The following is a 27,179-nucleotide window of genomic DNA, read 5'->3' as shown; positions in this document are numbered from 1 at the left end:
GGTTGGCTGGGAAGCAGCTCTCCTAAAAAGAATCTGGGGTCCTGTGGGCAGCAAGTGGGACATAAGACAGCAATGTGCCCTGTCAGCAAAGATAACCAAGTATATCCTGAGCTTCATTAGCAACAGCACAGCCAGCAGATTGAGAGAAAATATTATCCCTCTTCACTCAGCACTCATTAGGCCACATCCAGAACACTGTGTCCAATTTTGGGCCTGCCAATACAAGACCTTTAACAAACTGGAGTGAGTTCAGCCAGGTATCACCATGACAGTCATGGGGCTGGAGCTCTTGTTCTCTGAGGAGAGGCTGAGGGAACTGGGCAATGAGGTGGCTTCAGTGAATGCAATAGCAGCTTTCCAACACCTATGAGGAGGTCATTGAGAAGATGCAGCAAGGCTCTTCCCAGGGGTGCATGTGGGAGGATGAAAGACAAAAAGCATAAAGGGAAATGAAAGGTTCTGACTAGATATAAGTTAAAAAAACAGAAAATTCACTATGAGGAGAATCAAGCTGTTGAACAGGCTCCCAAGAGGTTTTGCAGTCTGTTGTAGGTCTTTAAGACCTACCTGGCTAAAGCACTGAGCAACCTGGTCAGCTAGTGTTGACCCTCTCCTTTGTGCAGCATGTTAGACTGGAAGAGTTCCTGAGGTCTCTTCCAACCTGAATTATTCTGTGATTCTATGACACCAGTTATGGAAATAAAAATCTCCTTTAAGTCACCATAGCTAAATCTTACATAACACTTTGATCAGCAGCTCAGGACAGAGGAAAAAACTAAGAAGCAAGGTGTAATCACATGGAGATAAGTTGCCAAAAGGGATTCTAGTGATTTTTTTCATTACTAACAGGCTAAGTAAATAAAAGATGTATTTTCTTTCTATTTTTAACATTTTTATTTTTAAGGAAATGATACTTTGGTGATTGTGCTGTCCATCACTCATTTCCAACAATATATTTTCTAGGGTTTTTTAGCTGATTTCAACCATATCTGACAGTAAAGTATCAGTCTCAAATATAACTGTAATATTACAGGATTTTGAAAATTTGGTTGCTGGGGGGAAGAAATAACACTCTATTTGTTTTATCATGCTGGAGAGAAAAGCAAAGGGTCACTGTGGTCCATTTGGTTTGGCATCTATATTCCCACCACCCAGTAAATACATGCATAGATCCAAAATATAGGTATGCTCTGCATTCCATAAGGAGCATATGTGAACTTCTGTTGTTGTTTCACAACCTTGGCACCCCACTTCTTGTTAATTTTGCTGCTGTCATAGAAGACTCACGGACAGGAAGTACAAATCAGATGATCTGCCCAGAACTGAGGCTATACAATCTTACAGTATGATCCTCATGTTGTCCTAATAGATAGAGAATTGCCTCAAGGTCTTACTGAAGTTATTACAAAACCAAGTTTTCCTGAGTCATATTAGGCATAATGATATAGGAGAACAGCAAAATAATTGTCACTCTTGCTCTATTTTGTTGTAACATCTTCAACCTCATGCTATGAATTACTCCCTCTTTTACTGGAAAAGCAACTGGACACTTAAGAAATTATATATTCCAGGAAGCAACGAAGAATATAGCATCAGAAAGACATATGTGCAGTGGTTCAATGATAGAGTTCCCCTGAAATAACAATAAACGGAAAACAGGCGTTTTGCTTACAGAAAATCTCTGGAATGCTTTGCTTCAATTTAAGAAGGGAATTTATTTTCTGTGTTAAATACAAAAAATATTTGTGGTTCCCCAGATAAATAAATACAAGACTAAATTAATCTAAATGGCATAGATTACAAAATTAAACTAGCAATGTGGAGTGTATCTAGTGCTATAAGAACAAGCCAATGAAAATTGGTGGGGTTTTTTTTTCAGGTCAATTCCCATAATATTCTGGATCAAATCTGAAGTATCAACTGGTTTTGTCCAAACAACCTCAAACACTGGCTTGCTTCAAGAAAAGGAAATCTGAAAGCTGACCAACTCTGCTGAAATACTGAAGGACACCAGGACAGAAGACTGAACTTCGTAAGTCTCAAAACTATTAGTAACAAGTTCTATGATTATCACAAAACTTGCTGCTTTCTACTGAAAACATAATGTGTCTTGTCTCTTTGGCGCTGACGGGTATATTTAAAGTGTTTAATAAAAGAAAAAAAAAAGCATTCAAACTGCCTTGAAGGAGGAAAGAGAAAATTTATTAGATGATAGCTACAATATGAACACAGCTGAGAAATGACAGTGATGAAAATTGTACAAACCAGAAAATTGTAACTTCTGGCTTTAGCTACAGATATTAAAAGACTGGGGTCCCTCTACTGTCAAAAAATGCTCTCCCAAGAAGTATTTAAAGGCAGGTATACAGTGCACCATGGTGACTAGAGAGCAGCAATACTTTAGAAAGCATCAAGGGAATTTTGCAAAGGAGCTCACCTTAGTACATCCAGCATGTGTCAGACACAGTAGTAGTTCCTGCAACACCATCTTTCATTCAGTGCACAGTTGACCCAGCTAAATATTTGCCCAACTAAAAAATTCTTGCACAGCACAATGTAATGACTCAATACCAACAGTGAAAGCATACCTTAATTGTCAGCACTTACAGAAAGTAATAGAAGCAATCGCAAACAAAGCTTCAGACCTGAGGATATACTGCAACTATCTTAGGCTATGTCTATATAGATGTATGCAGCTAAGCATGAACAAGGTCTGCCAGTGTTTTCAGACAGCTGGATATAAATCAGGACTATCTGGGGAATTACATAGCTGCACTAACATAGCATTGTCCCTAAAGCAAGTATATCCTGTGTTTCAGCTGGGTCTCATAGCTTATGACACTGACCACAATATCATATTATCTTTCATATCTGACATGAAGGCCCAAGACAGTTCATATCCAGACAGTTCAGAGCCAATTTGCTTTTGCCCATGTTTGCCTTCATACATATTTATATTCCCATAGTTCTACAGCTCACATATTCATGACTAAGTGGTAACATTTCCCAGACACTTCAGTGAAATTCTTCTATTTTGTACAGCTGGAAAAGTCACTACAATAATTCTTGTATGCATGTAATGCATTTTTGTCACTGTGCATTTTACAGTGAAGTTATGCTAAGTTATGCTAATTGTTGAGCTTGGGGGTTGGTGATTTAAAAACAGTCAAGATACTTCTATGCTGAAACACAGCACAAACTCGATAATTCAGATGAGATAATCAGATCTACTTATTAACAGAAATTCTGAATTAGTTGTTTTCACCTCATTTTACTGTACAGACACCTTCAATACCCATATCAAGAATTGTTTGTATTAAGCGCTAAAACTACCTGTATGACAGTGATTTAATAAACAAGACTCTCTTCCCAGAAGCTACAGTATTATTTCTTATCCTGCCTGAGATTTCTATTTAAGTTTTGAAAAAATAATTTTAAATTTCCTGTAGCTATTTCATTTAGAAGATGTTCTTATATGCATTGCCCTATGAAAAGAGACATTTTAATGGCCATGTGTAAGGCAAACATATTCTTCAGCTTATGCTGTAAATTAAATCTTCCTAGTTATAAACTAGGCAACAAAAATATTCCTATAGTTTTTGATTTCTTTACATTATAAATATTGACAGAAAGCCTTGCCTAGATTGCCAATAATAAAAACATTCATATTATACCTGTTTCTTATACATTATTTTACACCTCTCTGCAAGCAATAAGGAACCAGTAAAACTTACCAATATGTTAACTTGATGGTGTGACAGTCTGGGGGCAAATGAAGTGGCAAATCTGTTGCAAGAATTAGATTATAAGACAACTGCCATGGAGATATTTCTATACAGTAAGTATAGTATGGAAATAAATTAATAACTAATGTTGGCTGCAAGAGTCAAGAATTATAAGATGGCCCCATTCTGTATTTAAAAAATCTAGATGAATAATTTGAATTGCTGTGCAAGAAAGGGAAAAGAACAACAACAACATGCAACTAAGGCATGGTAGCTATTTTGAGATTAACATTAGAAAGGAAATAATTTCCTTCGCTGACAATGAACTGATCTGTTCTGGTTTTCACTTTTATCTTGAATCCTGAGCCAAGGTTAAGTAAGTCTGATAACACAACTTACAACCTCAACAGAAATATGTCAGCAGATACTCATAGATGAGGGAGCAGCCACAATTTCTGCCTTTCTCTGAAAATACCTAGGCCTTCCAAAAGTTCCTTTTCTCCCTGTACTGAAACAAAGCCAGTAGCATTCATTCTTGTCATTAACTTTATCAGAGTTAAGGCAAGGAACAAAGAAATGCTGACTGGGCTTAGTGAAAAAGAGATATATAACAATATGTTTAGCTATAAATTAAATTGTATAGTTTTGTTAATCTTTCTAGGTTAAAATTAATCTCCCCTAATTTTATCTATCTAGAAGTAATGTGTATAGTCTTATCTCGTCCCCCTGAACAGTCAATGGAATCCTTATATAGTGCAATTGTTAAACTGTGAAAGAATTTCCTGGGAGTATTTAATAGAGAAGGAATCTAGACAAGTACTGTAAAATAAATAACTACAACTTGTTTGGCTCAAGGCAGGTCAGATGACCTATGTCTTCAATGACTTCATATTTACAAAGCATTGTTGGTGCCACAGATGGAAATTGGGAATCCACAACTGAGAAACTTTATTATTTCTCTGCCAATGAATAGATTCTTTATGTATAATACACACTTCTCATTAGGACTTACCAAGCTACTCAAATAGGTGACAGCTGTACTGCTGTCCAAAAGTTAAAATAATTCTTAGTATCAGCTTATTAACTAGTTCTTTGTGGTTCGTTCTTGTTGCTGTAAAAATCATGGGGTTTTTGTGACTTTTATAAAAGCCATCAATTTGTTTTGGCACCATTACTATGGATTTGGGATCTTTTCTAATATAAGATAAGCATATCACTTCTTTACTCCTTTCAGAATTACCAAGAAATATTTTGTAAAGCTATCTGGTATCAAATTCCCTACATTCTCTCAGAACATTGAATTTTTAGTAGATTTCAGATTAATTAGAAGAGTATTAATCTAGTCTATACTGTATGTCCTGGCAGTTAATTCTTTAAGACATGAAAAACATAAAAATTAGTTGCCTGAAATTAATATGAGGGATCCATTAGAATTTTAACTCATGGTCAAGAAACAGTTTTGAAAATGTTCAAGGTCTATAATGTCTCTAGAATTTAAGCATTTTGCTTTTAAATTAGATTCTTCTGAGTATTTTTTTGTTTTTTCTGCCTTGTGGGTTTTTTTATTTTATTTTATATTTTTTGTGAGTGGCTTGCAACTGCTATAGAAATCTTTAAAATTAATGCATGGTTGTTCTGTTCTGGAAAAGTTTTTGTACTTTATTGATTCGATGACTTCTGGCACTGTTAGAAATGAACACTTTTAGTGAGTACGTGCTGTTCACAGAAACAAGACTGAGGCAGATATATCCTGGGAAAACAGTGTCCTGACAAAAGAAACAGTGCCTTCCACAAGTAGTAAGTTGATAAGTTATAAGTGATATAAGACATTCATTTACATATGCATTTTATATTCTTTATTGATTTTTTTTTTTTCCAAATATTATGTGTTCTCACTGAAGATATATAGGGACATGGTGTTAGTGTCACTTCCTAAAAAGTCATGATTAATATAAAAAAACAGTATCTAAAGCTGCTGCAAAGATTGTTAATGTCTGGTACAAGGACAGGAAAAAGAATGGAATCTGGATGGTTATTCTTACCAGCATTGTAATGTAACTACCTTACAAAATTTAGATTATGTTATCTTAATACAAGTATTGGAAAATGTTTTACTTTAATGCTTTACTTAAAAATTAGTCAGTTGAAGACTAATGTTTCAATGAATTTGTGAAAAGAGTAAAACAATGCATTCATCCTAGCTTCTAATACAACCAAAAGAGTACATTAGCATGATCACAGCATTTTTACTTACACTTTTCCAGTGAAATATTACCTCTTAGCTTACACTAAGTACAGTATGAGCACTTGTTTAAATACAGGAAACATGCTAAAACAACAATATGAAACAAGGTTTTCAGATACTGTAGAAGAACTAGCCTTGTAAAGCTATTTGCATATTTACCGCAACAATGGATTTCTGTCACACTGGCACATGATCTATTGTAAAAATAACTAAAAATCTATTTTGATTTCTAATTAAAAGTAACTCACGATAAAGTTAATTACAAAGTATCTAGAAATTAATAAAGACTTCCAGGAAATCTATTTCACGTAAAAAAATTCAGCATGAATGTTTCTATTGATTTATATGAAATCCAGAGTAAGTCTCTGTTTGTAACTACATGGGTAAGGAAAGTTGTTTTGTTCTTCCATCATGGTGATAGTTGACTTTGAATTTACTTAAAGTTCCATGCTATTCCATCCCTTTGATTTCCTGAAACCAATATTCAGAAATGAACATATATATAGTTTATTTGTAACCTTTCAAACATGGGATACTCACATTCACTTAGACACACTCCCTTGAAAGCAAGACAGAGATCCAATAATAATTCAAAATCTGTCCTAAAACATCATCATCACTAGTGTATCTCATAAACACAGCTCCATCTATTTCTCAAAGGCAGACTTACATGGATACTTTCACCCCTTATGGACTCCAGCTGCTAGAAGCAAAATGCTAAAGGCCATATTGTCTTCCTTCATTTCCTCCCTGGCATTTGTATGCAGTCCAAATGCACCTCTCAAAACTGCAGAAGCTATATTGATCATCTCAGAGTTCAAACAAAACCACTGCAACAGTAGTAGAAGCATAGTAAGACAGACACAACAAACAAAAAATTTAAAACAAAAAGAAATTCCAGACAGCTGTCAAGCTTATCATCAGCTTGAGTTGCTGTCCATCATACTATAAGAGGATGACTCCCCCAGGCAAATGCCAACTTTACACTTCTCTAGGGCCTGTATCTGATGACCTCAAAATACTTGAAAAACATTAATTGATTTCACTTCAGAACACTTTGTGCTGCTGGCTAAATATCACTATAGTCTAAGTAAGGGACAACTGAGTGGCAGTCCTGGTGGTCCAAGCCTTCAGCTAACAGTAAATCGCTCTCCTTTTTATGCACTAGTGGTGGAAAATGCATGGGAAGATTCCAAAGGTTTCTCAGAGCTTGGTCTTCTGTACCAGTAAGGGTTTGGACAAAGCCAGTCTTGGGGAAAGCACAACAAAAATATGCCCACCTTTTATTATCTGTGTGAGCAGCTTGGCTCTAGTCTTTGCTTTTAACTTACTTACCCTTCATTTTTGTACATGGCATCATGACAACCAGAAAAATTTATTTTACCAAACCAGATTTAGGCTTATTATTTTAAAAAAGTACTGCACATGGGAGAATCTGGAAACCAGATTATAAATCCGTCTCAGTTTCTTACACTTTAAATGTCAAGACAAAGCAGAGATGACATGAAGATTACTGAATTATATCTTTTACTATGATTCTCTCTATTATTTTTTTAAGCTTTGTCCTCTTTTTCTCCAGTAACCTAAAAACAAAGTTAGTGACTGGCTGAGAGTTGAAATAGTATTTCTGCACAAATCTGCAAAGTGACAGCAGTTGACCAATAATCCTAAACAAAGAAAACACAAAAGTTGCCAAGGGCAAAATCAGTTCAGTATAAGACCATAGGAAGGTTTTATTTTCTTAGAGTCACTGCTTACATGTTTAGATTCATGTCTCTTCCTACTACTCAACACAATCATTATTTGGACATTAAGTTAAAACCATGATAATTATTCCGAAAAAAAAAAGTAGTTTCTGAGTTGTTTGCAGTCGTCACACCAAATGAAAATTTGAATGTCAAGTTTTCAGTGATGTCTGAAGAACCAATTTTGTAAAATTCCTATGAATGGACAATTTCAGTAAATGAAACCAGTCATATATATTTAATGATTTTTCTGACCAGATTAATGGTTTATATTCTCAGAAGAACTGTCAAGGACTCTTAAGAAAATCACAGAATGGTTTTGGTTGGAAGGGACCTTAAGGATCACCTAACTCCACCCTCTCAGCCATGGGCATGGACACCTTCCACTAGGCCAGGTTGCTCAAAGCCCCATGAAACCTGAACTTAAACACTTCCAGGTATTGGGCAGCCACAACTACTCTGGGCAACCTGTTCCAGTGTCTCACCACCCTCACAGTAAAAAATTTTTTCTCATAACTAATCTAAATATACCCTCTTTCAGTTTAAAGCCATTCCCCCTTGTTCTGTCACTAATTGCTCTTGTAAGATGTTCCTCTCCAGATTTCTTGTAGGCTCCCTTTAGGTACTGAAAGGCTGCTCTACGTTCTCCCCGGAGCCTTCTCTTCTCCAGCCTGTCACAGGAGATGTGCTCCAGCACTCTGATAATCTTCATGGCCCTCTTCTGGACTCGCTCCAACAGGTCCACATCCTTCCTGTGCTGGGGGCCCCAGAGTTGAACACAGAACTCTAGGTGGGGTCTCACAAGAGCAGAGTAGAAAGGCAGAATCACCTCCCTCAACCTGCTGATTTGGTGGTAATTCAATAAATGCTTGAAACGATGACTTTCTTTTTAAGTCAGACTTATTTGTAAACTCTTAGATTACTGATACTGAAAACAAGTATAGTGCATAATACACATAATAGACATTTCTGTGTCAATGTCAGTAACATCTGATATATCATCTACTTAAAAAATTGAAAGTAGACATTTTATTGCACAATGTCAAAAATTTTAAGCATCGGATATCTACTGCAGAGTATAAATAAATTACTGGATTGTTACTCTTTAATATGACTCTAACATGAGTCATGTCTGGAAAAAGAAATTAGGTTTGGCTATATTTTGTATCATAATATGATTCCCATATTACAAACATCAGAAATACTATGCAAGGAGAAAAATAATACTAGGTATTATATGGTATTGTAGGAGATTGCATCTTTATTACAATTTTAATTATTTCTATATTTCTCTTGATTATCCTGCCTTGTCATATAATGTCTAATATGCAGATTTATAAAGATGACACTGGATTTAGAGTTGCTAACAATTATACATAAACTGAGAACTGCTCTTCAAACTCATAAATCCTCTGCAATTAAAAGGGATTTTATCCTGATGCAGCTATCACAGATTCAAATCAAGATTACAGGTACAAAAGAGTAAATGCCAGATACTATCTCAGGGTAAAGGTATGTCAGTTATAATCACATGGGAATATGTACCCAATATCATGCTAGATTTTGGTCCAATGCAAGTAGTAGTTGGTCAAAATATGTTCAATTTTACAAATTTGCTCATAAATTAAATTACAATTCCTTATAAACATTATATATTCTTAGTTAGAGGAAAGTATCATTTGAGACTTTAAAAGGTATAGCCGCAAAAAAAAGACAACTAGGAAACAATCACCAACAGTAGGTCAAATACTAACAGATGCCATCAAAAATAGCAATTTTTAGAAGTTACTTACGCTTGTCGGTCCCTGTACATCTTGTTAACTTTCTCCCACTGAAGATTAAGCTGAGTCAGCTTTTCTTGTATATTTGCTGCTTCCCTTGGTGTAGCACTTTGCAAAGCCGGCATCTTCTTGTTGTTAATAATGTCTATATGACCCAGCAGTCTCTCCAGGCTATCTTTGATGCTCTGTAATATTAACAGTTTAGAAAAGTAAAGCATTGTTTTTATAAATAAATAAAAAAATGTTCATAAATAAAAGAAACAGTGGGGAAATACTAATTTAACAATAGCTTTGACAATTATAAGAGTTTTATAATAACCAGGTAATATTGACTTAATGTCTATCCTTTCTCTGAAGTTATAATAAACTGAATCTGAGAAATCTGGAGGGGAAGCAAAGCGCTACTGACTTCAGTCACTCATTAATTCCTCTGCACCAAGGTTACATCTGTTTTAACCTACATTCTTCTCAAGAAGTAGAACAAAGTCCTATTTCACAGACTTATCTTTAAGTGTTAATTATTTTGCTGTTTATACTTCTCTTTTATATTTTTTCAGCAGATATTAAACAGATATCAAAGTAACAACACGAAAAGATTAGTTTATCAGGTATCGTTAATTTTGCCTTTTGCTGGATTTCCTTCACCCAACATTCACCATTCTTCAAGTAGCCAGTTCTTTGTTGTTTCATCAAAACACTTTGCACTACACCTTCCTAACTGCACAATGCCAAGGTTTAGAAGACCAAAAGGAAGATAAACTGATCCTACTCTGGGCTTTTAACATCTTTATAATGTGTGAAATCATTTAAAACTCCATACAGTGTCAGTGAACATTAACAAACTATTTACCGACCTGTTCAGTTCCATGACTGAATTATACAGGTTTTCTTTCTGCCCTATAAAGCAATACATAAATATGCTGTTTATTTCTATTCTGAAAACATCTGTCTTTCTACTAAATCCTTTAGGATCATTTGAATGACTGAATTTGTTAGAAACCCCAATGCTGAGCAAATATATTGTCATAAACTGTGTATTGACTAAATGATAAAAACATTAAATGTACAAAAAGTACTTAGCAGAGACATACTCCTTGTGAATCAAGACTTATAATGAAAATCCTCAAGCACATTTCAGACTACCATCTATACAGGCATAGTTTGGTACTTCTGTGATTTCCTTGTTTTTTATCAGAAAGACAACACAAATTTTTTTTTTTTTAATCAACCAAAACCTATGAGCTACATAAGTTTACTTTTCAGCCACATATTATATCAGAAAAATAAATGCAGGTTTTGGAGGAAAAACATGCCTTTTATGCAATTAATTTATACAGGTGCCATTTATTTACAGTCCTGGTAACATATGCCATATGTAGCATTAACAGAGGAAACACAAGCAAAACAAATGTTTCTGAAATGAACTTATTAATTCTTTAAATTTCATTTCTGCTTCTTGTAGGTGGCCTCTTCCAGCCTCAGTGCAACAAGGCACATGTTACTTGTCCTGTTCCAGGGATTCTATTCTTTTCAGTTTGGGATTTGTGTTAGGAAGAAAAATGATCTCATGGCTCCTTACAATGGTGAATTTCACACAATACCTCTTGCTGCCTGAATATAATGCAGCCAGGCATGAAAAAATTCAAATGTCTTGGATTGATGACTGCATCAATTTGATTTTAGCCTGAAGTTAGACTTTCTTTTCCTAAAGTTTTTAAAGTTAAGATTTGCTCCTTTTCCCTAATTAAACATCAACAACTGTAAGATATTCAGCATTTGAAACAATAATATGGATGATGTAGATGCAAACAAAGTTCAAAATAAATCATAATAGACAAAGTATCTGATACACCAACGAAACACTAAAAGCCTCAGATAATTCTTGAGGTAGGCATATTCAAACAGCAGTGTAATAATAGATGTCTTCCTACTCCAGTGTCATAATATTTAGCCATTTCTTACCATTCCTGCTTTTTAATGAATTCTTAATAGAGCCATGTATGTCTCACTGAAACTGCAGCGCAAAGAAAGGAATATTCTGTGGATAAAAATCTAAAGCCATATTCATCTTTTACCACAGAATCACTGAATAATTTGGGTTGGAAGGGGCCTTAAAAGGTCATCCAGTCCAAACTCCTGCAATGCGCAGGGCCATCTTCAGCTAAATCAGGCTGCTCAGAGACCTGTCCAGCCTGACCCTGAATGTTTCCAGGCTTGGGTTGGAAAGGAACTTCAAAGACCATGTAGTCCAACTCCCTGTCATGGGCAGAGGCATCTTTCACTAGATCAGGTTTGTCAAAGTCCTATCTATCCTGACCTTGAACGCTTGAACAATGATGGGTCATCCACAGCTTCTGTGAGCAACCTTTCGCCAGCCAACTCCCTAACTTCCAACACCAACACTTAGAACTGTTTAACTGTGTTTCCATCCCTTATTTCTTCTGAAATACGTAAGCCTCCGAATGAATAGTGCAAACTCCTAGCTGAGAACTTGTCAGATCAACTGACCAAAGAGTCTTATTTTTGTTTAACACAAAAATGTTCTTCATTTGCTGTATACAACTCTGCAGTAGCTTTGTTCCTGGAATAAGGGTGAATTCTGATTTGACAGATTTATGAGAAGTACAAATTGCTACCTTGTATGCAAGAAGCATTTTCACACTATCAGGTCTTTTGAAAGGAGGTAGTGATCAAAGGCTGTTACGTTATTTTGAAGCAAGCAGAAAAATCAGGAATGGTAGAAAGGCAAACAAAAAATAAAATAAAATTATAATTACCCTCTAACACTGCCACAGTCTGGTTAAACCCTGTAGGTACAATCTGATGGTTCTATTTTAACATATATATACATAAACCAAAACAAAACAAACAACCCAGATTTGTCGTTCCTTCATTTGTGAAGAGCAGGCATCAGATCTGAAGTAATATAGGAAAGATTTCGGAAGTTATAATGTAACAGAATAGAAGAAAAAAGACTGTTAGCACATGTGGACTCTTTGATCTGTTGCCATGACAAATGAATCTATCCAAAGAGACCTCCAGTCGTTCTCTCACATGGATTCGGATAGACATGGGAAGTCAGCACCGAACACCTGTGTTTTATTTCCCTATGGCTGGTTAGGAATAAGAATGATGTAGTTATTTAGGTACAACAGTATCTGTCTAAGCATACGATATCCAAAGGAGTTGTTAAAGAAAATAAAAGATGTATAAAGCATTAACAAGAGCGATATTCCATCACATTATTTTGACTTCCCTGAATCTCCACTAAAAATGAAGTCTCAGATATATAACTTGTGTTTGGTAATACAAATTAAAGAATAATTTTTTTTTATTAGTTTCAGCAGGAGACAGAAACATAGCCAATTCAATTTTGAGAAAGAGAAAAAAAATGGCATGATAAACCACATTTTCATCTATTTTAACTACAACTAGCTAAAAAAACCCCAAACAACTTTGCTTGTTCGATATCCTGCTCACCTAATTTGAAGCATCCTTTACATGCCAACACATTACAAAAAGGATGAAAGAGATCAATCCTGCAGGCTTCCCATCATTAGAATAATCTCAGCTATACAAGCTGAAGTCAGAGAACATTCTTGTGATAACATCGCTAAAAAAAAAAATTCCTTTTTCCTCTTCGTAATAGATTGTTACTTTAAAAAAAAAAAATCAGTATTTTCAGATAATACCGTTAAAAAAGACATTTATGATCTTACATCATAAAAAAGAAACTATTTGAACAGTCTACTAATCACAAATTATAACAATTTAAATGTAGTTCAAAGGGTAGTTTTACTTATGAAAACTTCACACCTAGATTTTACTTCTCATCTTAAAGGTTTACTAGTATTACTGAATAGAAGATGGGGAGGTATATTCCTTTCTAATGGCTCTTTGTCAGAAATAATGACACCTGAAATTTATACCCTGAATACAATATTCACTTAACAAAAAATAAAAAATCACAGCTGCAGTTAATTTTGTTTTTTTTTCTTTTGTTTCCTTGTTTGCTTTTTGTTTTGTTTTGTTTTTTGGGGTTTTTTTTTGTGTGTGTGTGCTTATTTTTTTGGAAGGATTTCAGTTTTTATTCAGGATTTATGAATTCTTCTGATTCTGTTAATGGACTTCAATTTTTTTTTTTAAACACATCATCCACACCCTCTGATTGTTAAATATATGGTTTACAAGTCTATTGTAATGAATTTGATTTAAAATTAGTATTTTAGAACTATAACAGAGGGTACTGGTATATTATTAGTAGTACTAGCACGAAGTGACAGAGAGATAATTCTCCAAATCCTTGTCTCTTTCAAATTACTTGACAAATATTTTGAAACACTAACTATTTAAGACAAAGCCTGAATTCTTCTTTATGAAAATAATATCATTATTAAAATGTGATAGCAATGCTCTGACATAATTGCATACAAAAACCCCACACAAACAAAAGCAAAAAAATACTTTGGGTACCTAAAGGACTAGGGCAAATACTACAATATGTTAGTGTTAGTGGAAAAAAAAAAAAAAAAGAGAAACATTCCATAAGCCCCTTATGACTAATAATTTGAATCTACAGGTCCTGAGAAATGTTAACTTACATTTGGCAGACTAAAGGAAATACTTATATATAAAAAGAGAATGGCACATGTCTTGTCTCTGTGATGATTCCCAACAAGGAAAAATTCCAGTACCAGTAACAGGCTTCCCAGGGAAGCGATGGAATCACTGTTCCTGGAAGTGTTCAAAAACTGTGCAGATGAGGCCCTTAGTGACATGGCTTAGTGACGGTCTTGGCAGTCGTGGGGTAATGGTTGGACTTTATGATCTTAAAGGTCTTTTCCAACCTAGTTAATTCTATGATTCTAAGAAACATATTTCCTGCCTTGTCAGCAATCTATCATCTGGAGCAAAAGCTGGATGGGTCTGTATCATTACTGAATAACCTCATTTGACTTCCCCAGCATAACACCTAACACTCAGCGTTCCTTACTCAGGTCTACCTATATCTTGGTTTCATATGCTCAGGCCATGGATAATTAAGGTATACACTGTTATTAATCTGAATATAAGAAGTATCAAAGGATAAAAACATAAAATGCCTCTAAATTATCCAAGATGATATCCCCTGAACATAAAGGAGGCAGCATCTTCAAAAACGTCATTCATGACAAAAATTTTGCATATTTATAAAGAAGGGGAGAAAATGCAATTGAAATAGTAAAAGCTGCCAGGACACACTTAAGCACTTAAGTAAGTGTTCCTTGCTAAGAATCGGCTAACACATAACAAATATGTATTCCAATGTGCAAAATTAAAAATGGATTTTTGTCAATCCAAACATTTGGAAAATTCTGCTTTTAAAAATATAAACTATATAGCAGATTTGTTAATGTATTTCATGCTTTTTGTACTAACATGAAAACGAGCAACACCACAGTTGTTAGTAATCATGAATAGAGAGAATTATTACACAAATTGCTTACAGTGTTAAAATCTGTACAGAACTATGAGTTACAGTATCTGATATGGGTATTATAGGTTTAAAAAACCATTCTAACAGGGGATTCTGGCTGCCAGAATCACAGATGCATAATATGTACAGTAAATTGCCTGTAACCTGAAGATACATCAGAAAACTGGAAAAAAAAAGTGCTCTATGTGTCAGTAGCTGAATTACAAAACAAAGAGAAAAAGAAGAGGAAAAGAAAAATTCAGAGAATGAAAATATCTATATTTGGAAAACAACAACAGCAAACATTTAATTTTTAATGAACTAAAGAACTTCCTGGAAATACGAAAGAAGATGAACTAGAAAAAGAACTGTTGGAGTTATTATGCAAAAAGCTACATATATAAGAAACTTCTTTCTCAAAGAGCCAGATGGCCTTCTATATTAAAACTATTACATCATCAAAAAATATTATAACTAAATGCATAATCATAATCTATAATACAATGTTCTTGATTAAATTAAGAAAATATATATATAGAAAAAGAAATGCCTAATATGTATGGGCCCTAATATAATTTTGCAGCATTAATTATATAAAGCAAGTAGCCTCAGAAAATAAGTTTTCAATTCACAATTGATATCATTAAGTAATGAACAAGTACAGCTATGCCATGACTACGACAGCAATTTCTAGCATGAAATTCTTCTAAGCACTTTCTCACATATGGCTATAAACATTAGACTTCTTAAGTTCCTAGTGAACTGTTTCACTTTAGCACACTCATTTTTGCTACCTTACATACATGCTACCTTAGACATACATGTTGGTTTTAATATTCTGGTTAATAAATGTATTTTTTTCAGCACATATATCTCCACTAAACAATCTAGAGCTTAAACAAGGCAAGTAGCTTGCACGAGAAAAATCACCACACAGGAAAACTTTGTCATATTACGAGAAATACAACTTGATTTTCCAAAACCAGTTAAGTTGAATATACGCAAATCTTCACATTCGTCAAACTTTCAGTTAGCATTTGTAACATCCATTGTAAGTAAGAATAATTAGCTAAATTCTGAAGGCATTTTATCTCTGCACTTGATCAAGTAACAAAATCCATTGCAATTTCAACCAATTCTAAATGAGGAACTGAAAGATTATGAACTCCATCATCAATAGCATTTTAAGAGTGTATCATTAAGCCAAAGTTACTAATCCATCTATCTATGAACCATGATTTTCCATACAATCAACTGGAGTTTCATCTTTGATAGAACTCTAATATTTCAATTGTTTGTTAAATACTGTAAGTACATTAATGAAAGTGTCCTGGGTTCAGCTGCAACAGTTATTTTTCTCCTTCCTAGTAGCTAGTGCAGTGCTGTGTTTCAGCTGTAGTCTGAGAACAACGCTGATAACACACCGACATTTTGGTTGTTGCTAAGTAATGCTTACTCTGATCAAGGATTTTCCAGTCTCTAATGTTCTGCCAGTGATGAGGAGTGCGAGAAGCTGGGAGGAAGCTGAGTCAGGACACCTAATCCAAACTAGCCAAACGGGTATTTCATACCACAGCACATCTTGCTCAGTATATAAACTGAGCGGGGAGTCACCCTGAAGGGGCAGATTGTTGCTTGGGCCAAGCTGGGTATCAGTTCACAAGTGGTGAGCAATTGTAGTGTGCATCACTTGTGTTTATTGTTTTTTTTTTCCCTTTCCCTTTATAGTTTTATATTCTATCCCCCTTGTTATTTCCCTTTGCATTATTATTATTAGTGGTAGCAGTTTACTTTAGTTCTTGAACTAATAAATAGGTTCTTGCAGGTTCTTATCTCAACCTGCTGGGTTTACCTTCTTTCTATTCTCCTCTCCATCCCACCCAGAGGCGAGAGGGAAAGCGGAGTTGAGCAAATGTGGTTCTGATTATCAGCTGCTCTTAAACCATGACATGAAGAAAAACTGAGTTAACCCTATGTCCTAATGCTTAAAAGAGCTTGGAATAGAATAGCAGAAACATTGCAGTTGCTGATTTTATTAGATAAAGAGACAAGACTTGTTTTCTTTTTCTAATTTTTCCATTCCCTAAAGCTTAAAATGATGAGAACAACACTCCTATGAGCTGGTTTCAGCAGATTTACTAAATGTGTCCATGAAACCATTCTAATCCAATAAATGTTAGAAATGATCAGATTTTTTTCTGCAATATTTTGCTATTTGCATCTCTTTGATATAAAAAGTTAGTGCTGGAATCATCTACGATATTTAATAAAAGCAATTTTTAATTTGCATTTTATATTTATCCTATTGGATTTAAGTCTTACTATGCATATTACTTTGAAGAAAAATGTTCAAAACAGTTACAATTGAAAGTCTTGTAAATAAACTTATTTCTCTCAAGACTAATTAAAACAGATTCTTTCTGAATGGAAGTGAAAAAAAAATAAATCACAAACTCAGGTTTAAAACACAGAGCTCTTAATGAGAATTCTGTAGTTTGATTCATGCAAATCTGTCAGGGATAAAAATCAACCACAATTTAGTTTCAAAACTTTCCCAACCAGCTGCTGAACAATTTAGGCACTACTTTTCTATTTTTACTGCAGGACAATGACAATGATGAATGTTTTTCCTTGGAAATAAATATTCATTAAGCAGGCTCAGATCAAAACTATACCATTCCAAAGCCCCACGAATGTGCACAGTCCATTTGCCTCTTCTAAGAGATTTATCTGGGAGGAAGATGGAACTGAGTCCACAAACACATCTCATAACAATGTAATAGTTCAGTTAAATTAAAACTATGGCAGTACTTACTTGTAACCTCAGTAATCAATGTTATTAAAGTTGGTGTCAACTCTGATAACACCAAATATATGTGGCTGAACAACAAATTAGTTACAGATATAAATCAGATAAAGATAGCCCAATGTAAAGCATTAAGAAGCAAAGGAAGCAAATGCCAGTAAACTGCTTAGGGTAGGTCACTGTTTTCCCATCCAGCGTAGGAATGAACATACCTTCATAGACAAGGACCAAGTGGTAGCTCATTAGCCATTATTTACATGGCCTATGACTTCATTTTTTTGTGCAAAAGAGTCATTCTATCAAAAGGGATTTTTTAAAATTAAGACTGACAATACTATTGGCATGCTGTGTGCTTCAATACTCAGAACCACTATAATCAACTTGTACTAAATCAGAAGTGGTAAAAGGAACGATCTATTGTTATTTCACAGTCCTATTATCAGTTATATGCTTCCTTTGCTCCAATACCTCACTGTTATGCTTCAGTACACATACTCTACTGCCTTGCTAGGAAACTGAAAACACCCTAGTTTTCAACAGCTAATGAGAATATCTAACCGTCTTTGTGTGTGTATACGTATATATATATGTATACGTATGTATACGTGTATATATATATATATTATGCCTAAAATGTATAAGATCTAATCATGTATAAGAATTATAAATAGATGTGATACTTTGGAAGCTAATAACAGAATATGCAGTTTTGTTACGTTTCCTCTGTTGTGGAAAGATAAATGGGCTCCTACAGAGGACAGTTCAGAACACCTAGCCAGAGCCCTTGCCCTGATTCTTCCTCTGAACTTCTTTCTTCTAGCTCTGTAGGCACATTTCAGCCTCTTTAGATGTCCTGAGTTCAGTTATAACTGTTAATTTTCTCCTTCCTAGTAGCTGGTGCAGCGCTGTGTTTCAGCTGTAGTCTGAGAACAATGCTGATCACATACCAATATTTTAGTTGTTGCTAAGTAATGCTTACTCTGATCAAGCATTTTTCAGTCTGGTGCTCTGCCAGTGAGAAGGGACACTAGAAGCTGGGAGGAAGCAAAGACAGGACACCTGACCCAAACTAGCCAAACGGGTATTCCATACCACAGCACGTCATGCCAAGTATATAAACTGGTGGGAGTTACCCAGAAGGGGCAGATCACTGCTCAGGTCAGGCTGGGCACCGGTTCACAGGTGGTGAGCAATTGTAGTGTGCATCACTTGTGTTTATTGGGAGTTTTTCCCTTTCCCTTTTTAGTTTTATATTCTTTCCCCTTGTTATTTCCCTTATCATTATTATTAGTAGTAGTAGGTTTGTATTATACTTTAATTATTGGACTGTTCTTATCTCAACCTGTTGGGTTTTTCCCAAAAAAAGGTGGATTTTTTTTTTTTTTTTTGGAAGGTTTTTCCTTCCCATCCTGTAGGAGGTGGATAGGGAGGGCTGAGCAAACAGCTGTGTGGTTCTGAGTTATCGTCTGGGCTTAAAACATGTCATTAGACTAACACTTACTGTTGTTAAAACTTTTCCTTCCCCAAATTAATTATAGAAATATGGAAATGTGGTCTCTGTGCTGGATGACAATTTGAAATTGCTGTAATTATATACAGCATTTAAGCAGGATTTTTTACAAGGCTTTCCTCACACAAACATTATTCTGCAAAAACTGGTAACTCATTCTTCTATTTAGGCTTACAACTTTAATCTTGTTCTTTTTTTATGTCAATTCTGTTTTGGAAAAATTCCACCAGGTTTCTGCTGCAAGTGATGAAGAAACCAGGCAGTGCTATTTAAAGTCAAATCAACAATATGGAATTAGCTTTTTCTTAACTACATGAGCTACCTTTTGGACAATATTTTTCTGTTTAGCTAATTAAACAGAAAGAATTGCACAGAATACAGCCCCAAACAGAATTCAAGATTTTTTTGGAATAGTTTAGAATTAAACAGATACATTTTACTTGGTTCTGTTGCTGTTTTAACAAAAAAATATTTTTTAAATCAAATACTAAAATAAAGCTGTCAATATAGGATGTGGATAGGGTTACTTACAAATTACTTCAAATTATGAACACAAAACCTAAACTTGAGTCACAAATTCATTACTTTAAATACATTACTGCCCCTCTCCATCCTTTCTCTCCCAGGATTTACTTTCAAGATACCCTAATCATAGAATCATAGAATAGAATCATAGAATAGTCAGGGTTGGAAAGGACCTTAAGATCATCTACTTCCAACCCCCCTGCCATGGGAAGGGACACCTCACACTAAACCATGCCACCCAAGGCTCTGTCCAACCTGGCCTTGAATCCCGCCAGGGATGAAGCATTCACATTGGGCAACCCATTCCAGTGCCTCACCACCCTCTCAGTAAAGAACTTCTTCCTCATATCCAATCTAAACTTCCCTGTTAAGTCTTAACCCGTTACTCCTTGTCCTATCACTACAGACCCTAATGAAGAGGCCCTCCCCAGCATCCTTATAGGCCTCCTTCAGATAGTGGAAGGCTGCTAGAAGGTCTCCACACAGCCTTCTCTTCTCCAGGCTGAACAGACACAACTTTCTCAGCCTATCTTCATATGGGAGGTGCTCCAGCCCCCTGATCATCCTTGTGGTCCTCCTCTGGACTTGTTCCAACAGTCCTATGTCCTTTTGATGTTGAGGACACCAGAACTGCACACAATACTCCAAGTGAGGTCTCATGAGAGCAGAGCAGAGGGGTAGGATCACCTCCTTCGACCTGCTGGTCACACTTCTTTTGATGCAGCCCAGGATACAGTTGGCTTTCTGGGCTGCAAGTGCACACTGCCGGCTCATGTCAAGTTTCTCATCAAGCAACACCCCCAAGTCCTTCTCCACAGGACTGCTCTGAATCTCTTCTCTGCCCAACCTGTAGCTGTGCCTGGGATTGCTCTGACCCAGGTGTCAATGCTCATGTCTTCCAAATACAAGTGAAAGAGTTAAAAATAAACTAACTTTTCAGTGTTCTTCTGTTTTGCACCAATGTGCCTTCATGTATAAACATCAAAACATGCACACATCACAGAGAGGGGCTGAGCACAGATAAAACATATGTCTCTACGAATGAGTGCAACCCTCCAATATACAGAAGCCCAAAAATAATGGAATCCAATCACAGTAAGAAAATCTTATTATCTTACCTTAAGACACTCTTCTTGTTTGAAGAGATCCTCACAATCCTTAGCCTGCAGGACAGGAGAATTAAGCCGCTCTTCTACTTCAGACAAGGCTTGCAGAAGGTGAAAGATCTCTTCCAGGTACGTAGAAGGCATGTAAGTGGTTTCCACAGTCATGGTTTCGGTCACCACAGAAGTTGTATCTTCATGAACTGTTTGCTAGTATAGATATACAACAGAATTCATCCTTTAGTTTCTAAAAACTATATAAACTTATAACAATGTAATATCCAGTTCACAACCTAGAAACAATTACAAATAATTCCTAAGGACAAATGCAAGAACGTTTCTGACATAGATTACTCACACTGCAGTAGTCTGAAATGGCAGGTACTAAAATTAACCCATGCGAAACTATACAAACTTATCTTCTACTCTCCACAGAAATAAAGACAGGAGATTCAAGAGTACTCAGAGATTACAGTATTACTGAGATTTTAGTGCTAGCTCTCTTATTTTGAATTATCACACCTCTTTTAGACTCTGTCCTTCATTACAGAAATTTCATACATGCTAAATCATTTTGAGGTGTCAAGTAGAATAATGGGTTGTGTACTAGATGCAATTTCTTAAATAATGTGCAACACAAAACAACCAGGTCAACTTAGTGCTTTCAACACTATACTAAAACCTTACTCTTAAACTAAAAAGTACAGTTTGGAATTTTGTGATTTGAAATGTCTTTAATGAATTCATATTTCTAAACGAAATCCCAGCAACACACCTCTTCAGGAAATTAAGGTTTGGTTTTGGTTTGTTTTTTTGGTTGTTTTATTTTCTTAATCTGGACAAATATGAAATAGACACCGTATTCTGAAAGCATGTGCATGCACCAAATGTAGAGAAATCACAGAATATTTTCGTGCCAAGAAAATAGATAGTTGATCTATGGCATTGAAAAAGCTACTGACATACAAGGTGACAAAATAGTGTCTGTTTACACACATTCACTGCATTTCTGATTTTATGTGTTTCTGGATCATAGATAAAAAGTGATACCAGACGTGTGCTTTGGAGCAGGGAGAACTATGATTGCTTAACTAACCTCCAAATACCTGATCACCTGAATTTCCATTAGAACAGGCAAAATTCAAAACATATAAATTATTTGTGGTTTCATAAGTTATATTTATTTGTTTTGTCGTATCACATAGGATTCCTAGTGTGGGACTAAAATCCATTGCACTTGATGTCTGTCTTCTCAAAAATATAAACTTATTGAGGACCTCAAACAACTTGTACAAGCAATTGCTGTTAAACTTTCTTTCAAAAATCATATTACTTAGATGTTTCAGTCCCAATACAGATAATCACACATTTTGGAGTTTTTTTCACATTTTATGTGAAAGACAATAGATCAATGGTCCCAGAGAAAAAGTACCATTAGTTAGGGATACAGTGTGTAAAAGAAAACAAATACAAACACTACCTTGCACATACTACTTTAGCAAGATGTCTCATTTTAACTTGTTTGCCCTGTCCATCCTTTCATGACATGTTTCTCTCTTCAGCTACTGGGCTGAGTCATCTGGTTCTTCAGTTTTCTTTAGAGTCTCAAAATATGCATATACACACTCTAGAAGAGGTATGCATCTCATATATATAAAGCTCATAAAGTTATCTGTAGACTTGTGTTATTCTGATGCATTTCTTTATGCAAATCTAATTGCTTTGCTTACATTTTTTTCACTAAATGACTTTCTCAGTACATCTGCTAACATTGAAGCCTCTCTAATTACCATACCACTGCTATAATTTTTATTATTTAAAATAAAAGGCTTAATAAAAAATTGCATTTGCCCCATATGTTTCATGAACCACATGCTCTGTAAAAATAACAGTTCACCCCAGTGAACCCAAAGCTGTCCCAGTTGATTAGAAAATGGGAGATTTTCAACAAACCACATGCAGCAATATATTTTCATTCCTCAAGATTACACTGTGACACTTGTAATTGTTCTTTGCTATGCTCCTACGTGTAGCAAAGAACTTTAGACCCACATGAGGAACATTTTAAATATAATTGCATTTTTCTTTTATCACTGAGAAGACAGAATAGTTATAGTTACCATAATGAAAAGAGCATGCTAGGTGTGCAAGGTTATTCACTTTAAATGAGGTCATATGAATACGTGAAGTGACACACAAAATATAGGTAGTTTCTATAGGTGTATTGGTTTAATCTATTTTATTTCAACCCAAATTTAGGCTAATAACTATGTACACACATACACATTGATATATATGTGAGCACACAGAATAAAACCTTTGCCGTCTTGCTCTAAATAATTCCTGAAACTAATAAAATTCAAGTGGAAGTTTGATGTGTGAGTACTTCACAGAGATCATGCTTAATTATTTATAGTAGTGCCAAAATTGGGTATCTTTCAATCACTGCTACAAAGTACCCTTATAAGAGCACACTTCAAGGCAATATTAATTAAAATCTGGAGACAGGACTGAACTTTATGAGACATATATGTTTCAGTAATCCCTCAAAATTCGTGTAAGCTTTAACTCCCAGCAATATGAATAAGATGTATGCAACTATATACTCATATTGCCTTTTAAAGAAAACTTTCTCACAGCTGGATGATTACACTTGTATAGTTCTAGAAGAAACATGAGTCAGGAGATTTCTAGTTCACGCAAGCCATTAACATTGATATTGTTATAAAGTTTAGATTGTTAGTTAAATTGTAAGGTACTACAATCATATAAATATGGCAGCATTATTAAACATTTTATTCTAAACCAATAGTAACAATCCAAGTTAATTAGTTTCTTAATACTATTTAAATAAAAGAGTTGGAAATTTGATACAACTTTAGAAATCAAGGATTAAATTTCTTTGACTTCAGTGGGTTTTTCAATAGGTCACAGGTGTTTCCCTCCTTCTATCTTTCCCCCATTTACAATAGCATAAGAGAACCCAAGGCAGAAGTTGGCATCTTGCGCAAAGGAATGGAGAGCAGACTTATTCAGAACTGACAATTTTAATCAGCAAAGAAAGGGAAAAATTTTTGGCTTGTTCCTATGTTTGCTGGAATTCGTTACTGTAGAAGGTACGACAGATAGCGTCCTTCCTAATTTTCCTGAGAAGCATATCTACTAGAAATGCATAGCTGAAACTGAATCATATACTAACACTGTAATTAGATTTTTTTTTTTTTTAAAGGAGATTGTAGAAGCTGGGAAGCATTAGTATTAAAAATAATATTCATTCAGTAAAGATATGTCATTGCTAATGCCATAATGGCTCACCAGAAGCACAGTAGATTGACACATAAGGATTAAAAATAAATAAGAAAATGGAAATTAAAATTTTAGATAATTGTTTAAGAATGATTTGAATAACTTGAATCCAAGAAAGTGACAGAATACATTAGATAGTTAAATGAAAATATTCAAAACCAAGTAACATTTTAAAATAATGTATAATACAAATAAATTCTTAAGAATGATGGGGAAATGCTGGAGTAAAAGTCCATTTCTTTTATGGTTATTTCTTAAAAAAACACTTTAACAGAAATTAATTTATTTTGTACTTTTACCTGATTGCCAGTGGTATACTGATGTGCAAATTATTTCTAGTCTCCAAAAAATCACATTCTTTCAGATAAGGCTTACCTTTTCATGCATTGCTTTTCACCAAGTGTTATCATGTCTCACAGTAAATTGAATATTATTCCCCATTATTACATATATTTAATTAATTAATAGAATCTTTCCATAAACATGATTCTTCCTACACGTGTGAAACTGATTTTATTGATAGGTACCACATACTACCACATGCAACACAAAGGCAAGAAATACATCCATGAACTGCCCTTATAGAGAAGGTCAATATGCAAAAAACAAACAACTAACAAAAGAAACAAAACCAAACAACCAAAAGTACCCCCAGAAGAAAAGAGCTACAGGAATAATGCAGGTTTTGCTCACAAAATTAAATATTGTCATTCCCTGGTCTCCCCCCACCCAGAAGTATCTGTGATGATTATTGCCTGCATCCAAAACAGTACTACTAGGTGGCATCAGAGCTAATTATCTCTGGAAAATGCTGTTAATTTCCTTTTAGCACTGGAAAACTAGGTATTAAAGCACTTTCCCCTGATCTCAGTATATCCATTTATCTTCCTCTTCCTGCAGAGGGAAAAATCCCAACATCACTTTTGCTGTTGAACAGTTTACACCTAGAAAGCCTCCAGCCTTTTTGTGTTAAGTCTTGCCAACTGTTCCGTTTTCGGTCCCTTCTCACTATAGGCCTCCAAACTCACAGCAACTGTATTGTGCTGTCCTCTTGAGTACAAGCAAACTTCACACAAACAGAATACATAGGAGGAGTAAAGCAGCAAAACACACCTATCTTAACTACTGCACCATGACACTGCTCCTAGCAGCATTGTGATGAGAAGTTCAGGAAAAACAAACAAACATGTGCCTCTTTCTGAAGTGAAATAATGCTTGAGAAAGTATTCTTTACAAGCAGCTGTAAAATATATGAGAGTGTAAAAAGTCAGTCATCTCTGAGTAATAAACATAGGTGTGCTACACATACATAAGAGAAAAAAAAGCAGATAGCAGACACCTTCTGAACAAAGGCTGTTATGCCTCAGAGTCCAAAAAACATTGGAACAGTCTATTGCTTTCCAGAACAAACTGTAACCTATGTCATATTTGCTAACTCATGGTTATCATCAAAATATCATATACATCAAATAAAGAATTATTAAAAAAAAGTATGATCAAATACTAAGATCAATAAAATCACTTTCAAGTACGAATTTATACATAAAGAAGCTTGCCAGCTGAGAGTGATGTCAGCTAACATTCAGAAAAATAAATTCTGTGTTTTCATCATTGCTAGCACGTCTTACCTGTAAGCATCTATATATATAGAAAGTAAATAAAAATTATACCAATAACATTGAATTTTCATTATGATATTGGATAGCCTTATTCAATCACAAGAAAATTTACCAATCATTACGAAAAGAAGCATGTCTTTCAAGGACAGAGAGACCTAAATCCTCACTACAGGATTAATATGAAGTGCTTACACAATTCCATGAACACAAGGCCTTAAAAGACACTTGGCAGCATTAAAATATATTTTAAATAATATCTTTATTCATATTATCAAATAAGGGTATAAATACTTTCTCATGCATGTGATTTTTCTACTCATGTACGACTGCAGTCCACAAAAGCCTGCATGTTGCAATACTTAAAACATGTATTTTAATGCCTGTATCTGACTTCATCAGTGACTTATATAAAAACTGAAACTTTAAAAATACATTATTATTTTCAGCACTGTTCTGTGACTGAGAAATGTTTAAGGACTTCACAATACTCCACTGCTAAAACATACCTTATTGGCTGAGAAATTCTGAATAACAGTTTTTATTCTATGATAAAATGAATCCCTCTATCCTACCTATACATAAACCAAAATAAAGTTAGTTAATATGAAACTATTCTAATAATAGCATGAATTAGAAAACATTTCAATAAATTTTACATGCTAGGAACAGCAATGAAAAATTGAAGGCTTTGCTTTTGAAAACTACCAATCAACATGCCTTAACCAGTGTGAACTTCATTCCATTGTCATTTTTTTGACCTTCAGAACTTGATTGAAATGCAAAGGTTTTCTCCATAGGAAAAGGTTAGTTCCCTGAACTTCAGGCTTAAATTATGGACATCTCCCAAAACCTCAGATTGTCATGCTACACTCTAATGAGCTCTGTGTGGTGGATTGGATAGATACCTGTGGTTGCTCGTGATACCTGTGGTTACTTGTCTCAATGACTTGGAAGACTACTTATTTTACCCACAGTAGTTTTTTTTCATTGAATGTGTTACTTTTACAAATAGATGAGGAGGGAAAAAAAAAAAAAAGGCAATAACAATTCAATTAATTTTAACATTAAACCGAGTAGTCATTATATCAGTTGCATATAGTTTTAACTTTGTGGGTGTGCTGTTTTTGGGGGGGGGGGGGGTTGTTTTGTTTTTTCTCAGGAGGTAAACAGTTTAAAAACTACGATAAAGCATTTTGGTGCTGCAGCCAATCCTTATGCCTTTAGAACCCTCCAAGATGTCGATTACACTCCAGTGTAAATTAGCAAAATTAACAGTTTTGGCAATCGCCTTTCCAGTAGCTGAACAGTGATTGCGTTTTATTCTGGCCAAGACAATTGCCTCCAGATATGTATTCTCCT

General features: G+C 34.9%; 1 protein-coding gene across 1 annotated transcript in view; it reads right to left on the bottom strand.

Moving 5' to 3' along the window:
• The window catches only part of DMD (dystrophin), a gene marked incomplete at both ends in the record, with an annotated part of 1,114,107 nt that overhangs the window by 600,099 nt on the left and 486,829 nt on the right, over positions 1-27,179 (bottom strand). Inside the window, 2 exons of the mRNA XM_080612996.1 lie at positions 9,509-9,681; positions 20,911-21,105. Coding sequence (XP_080469122.1) covers positions 9,509-9,681; positions 20,911-21,105 — 368 coding nt within the window. The remainder of the gene's footprint in view (positions 1-9,508; positions 9,682-20,910; positions 21,106-27,179) is intronic.

The sequence above is a fragment of the Psittacula echo genome (genome assembly GCF_963264785.1).
Source record: "Psittacula echo genome assembly, chromosome: 3".
NCBI lineage: Eukaryota > Metazoa > Chordata > Aves > Psittaciformes > Psittacidae > Psittacula > Psittacula echo.
Note: the sequence above shows the minus strand (reverse complement) of the source record. Positions and strands in the feature narration are given on the sequence as shown.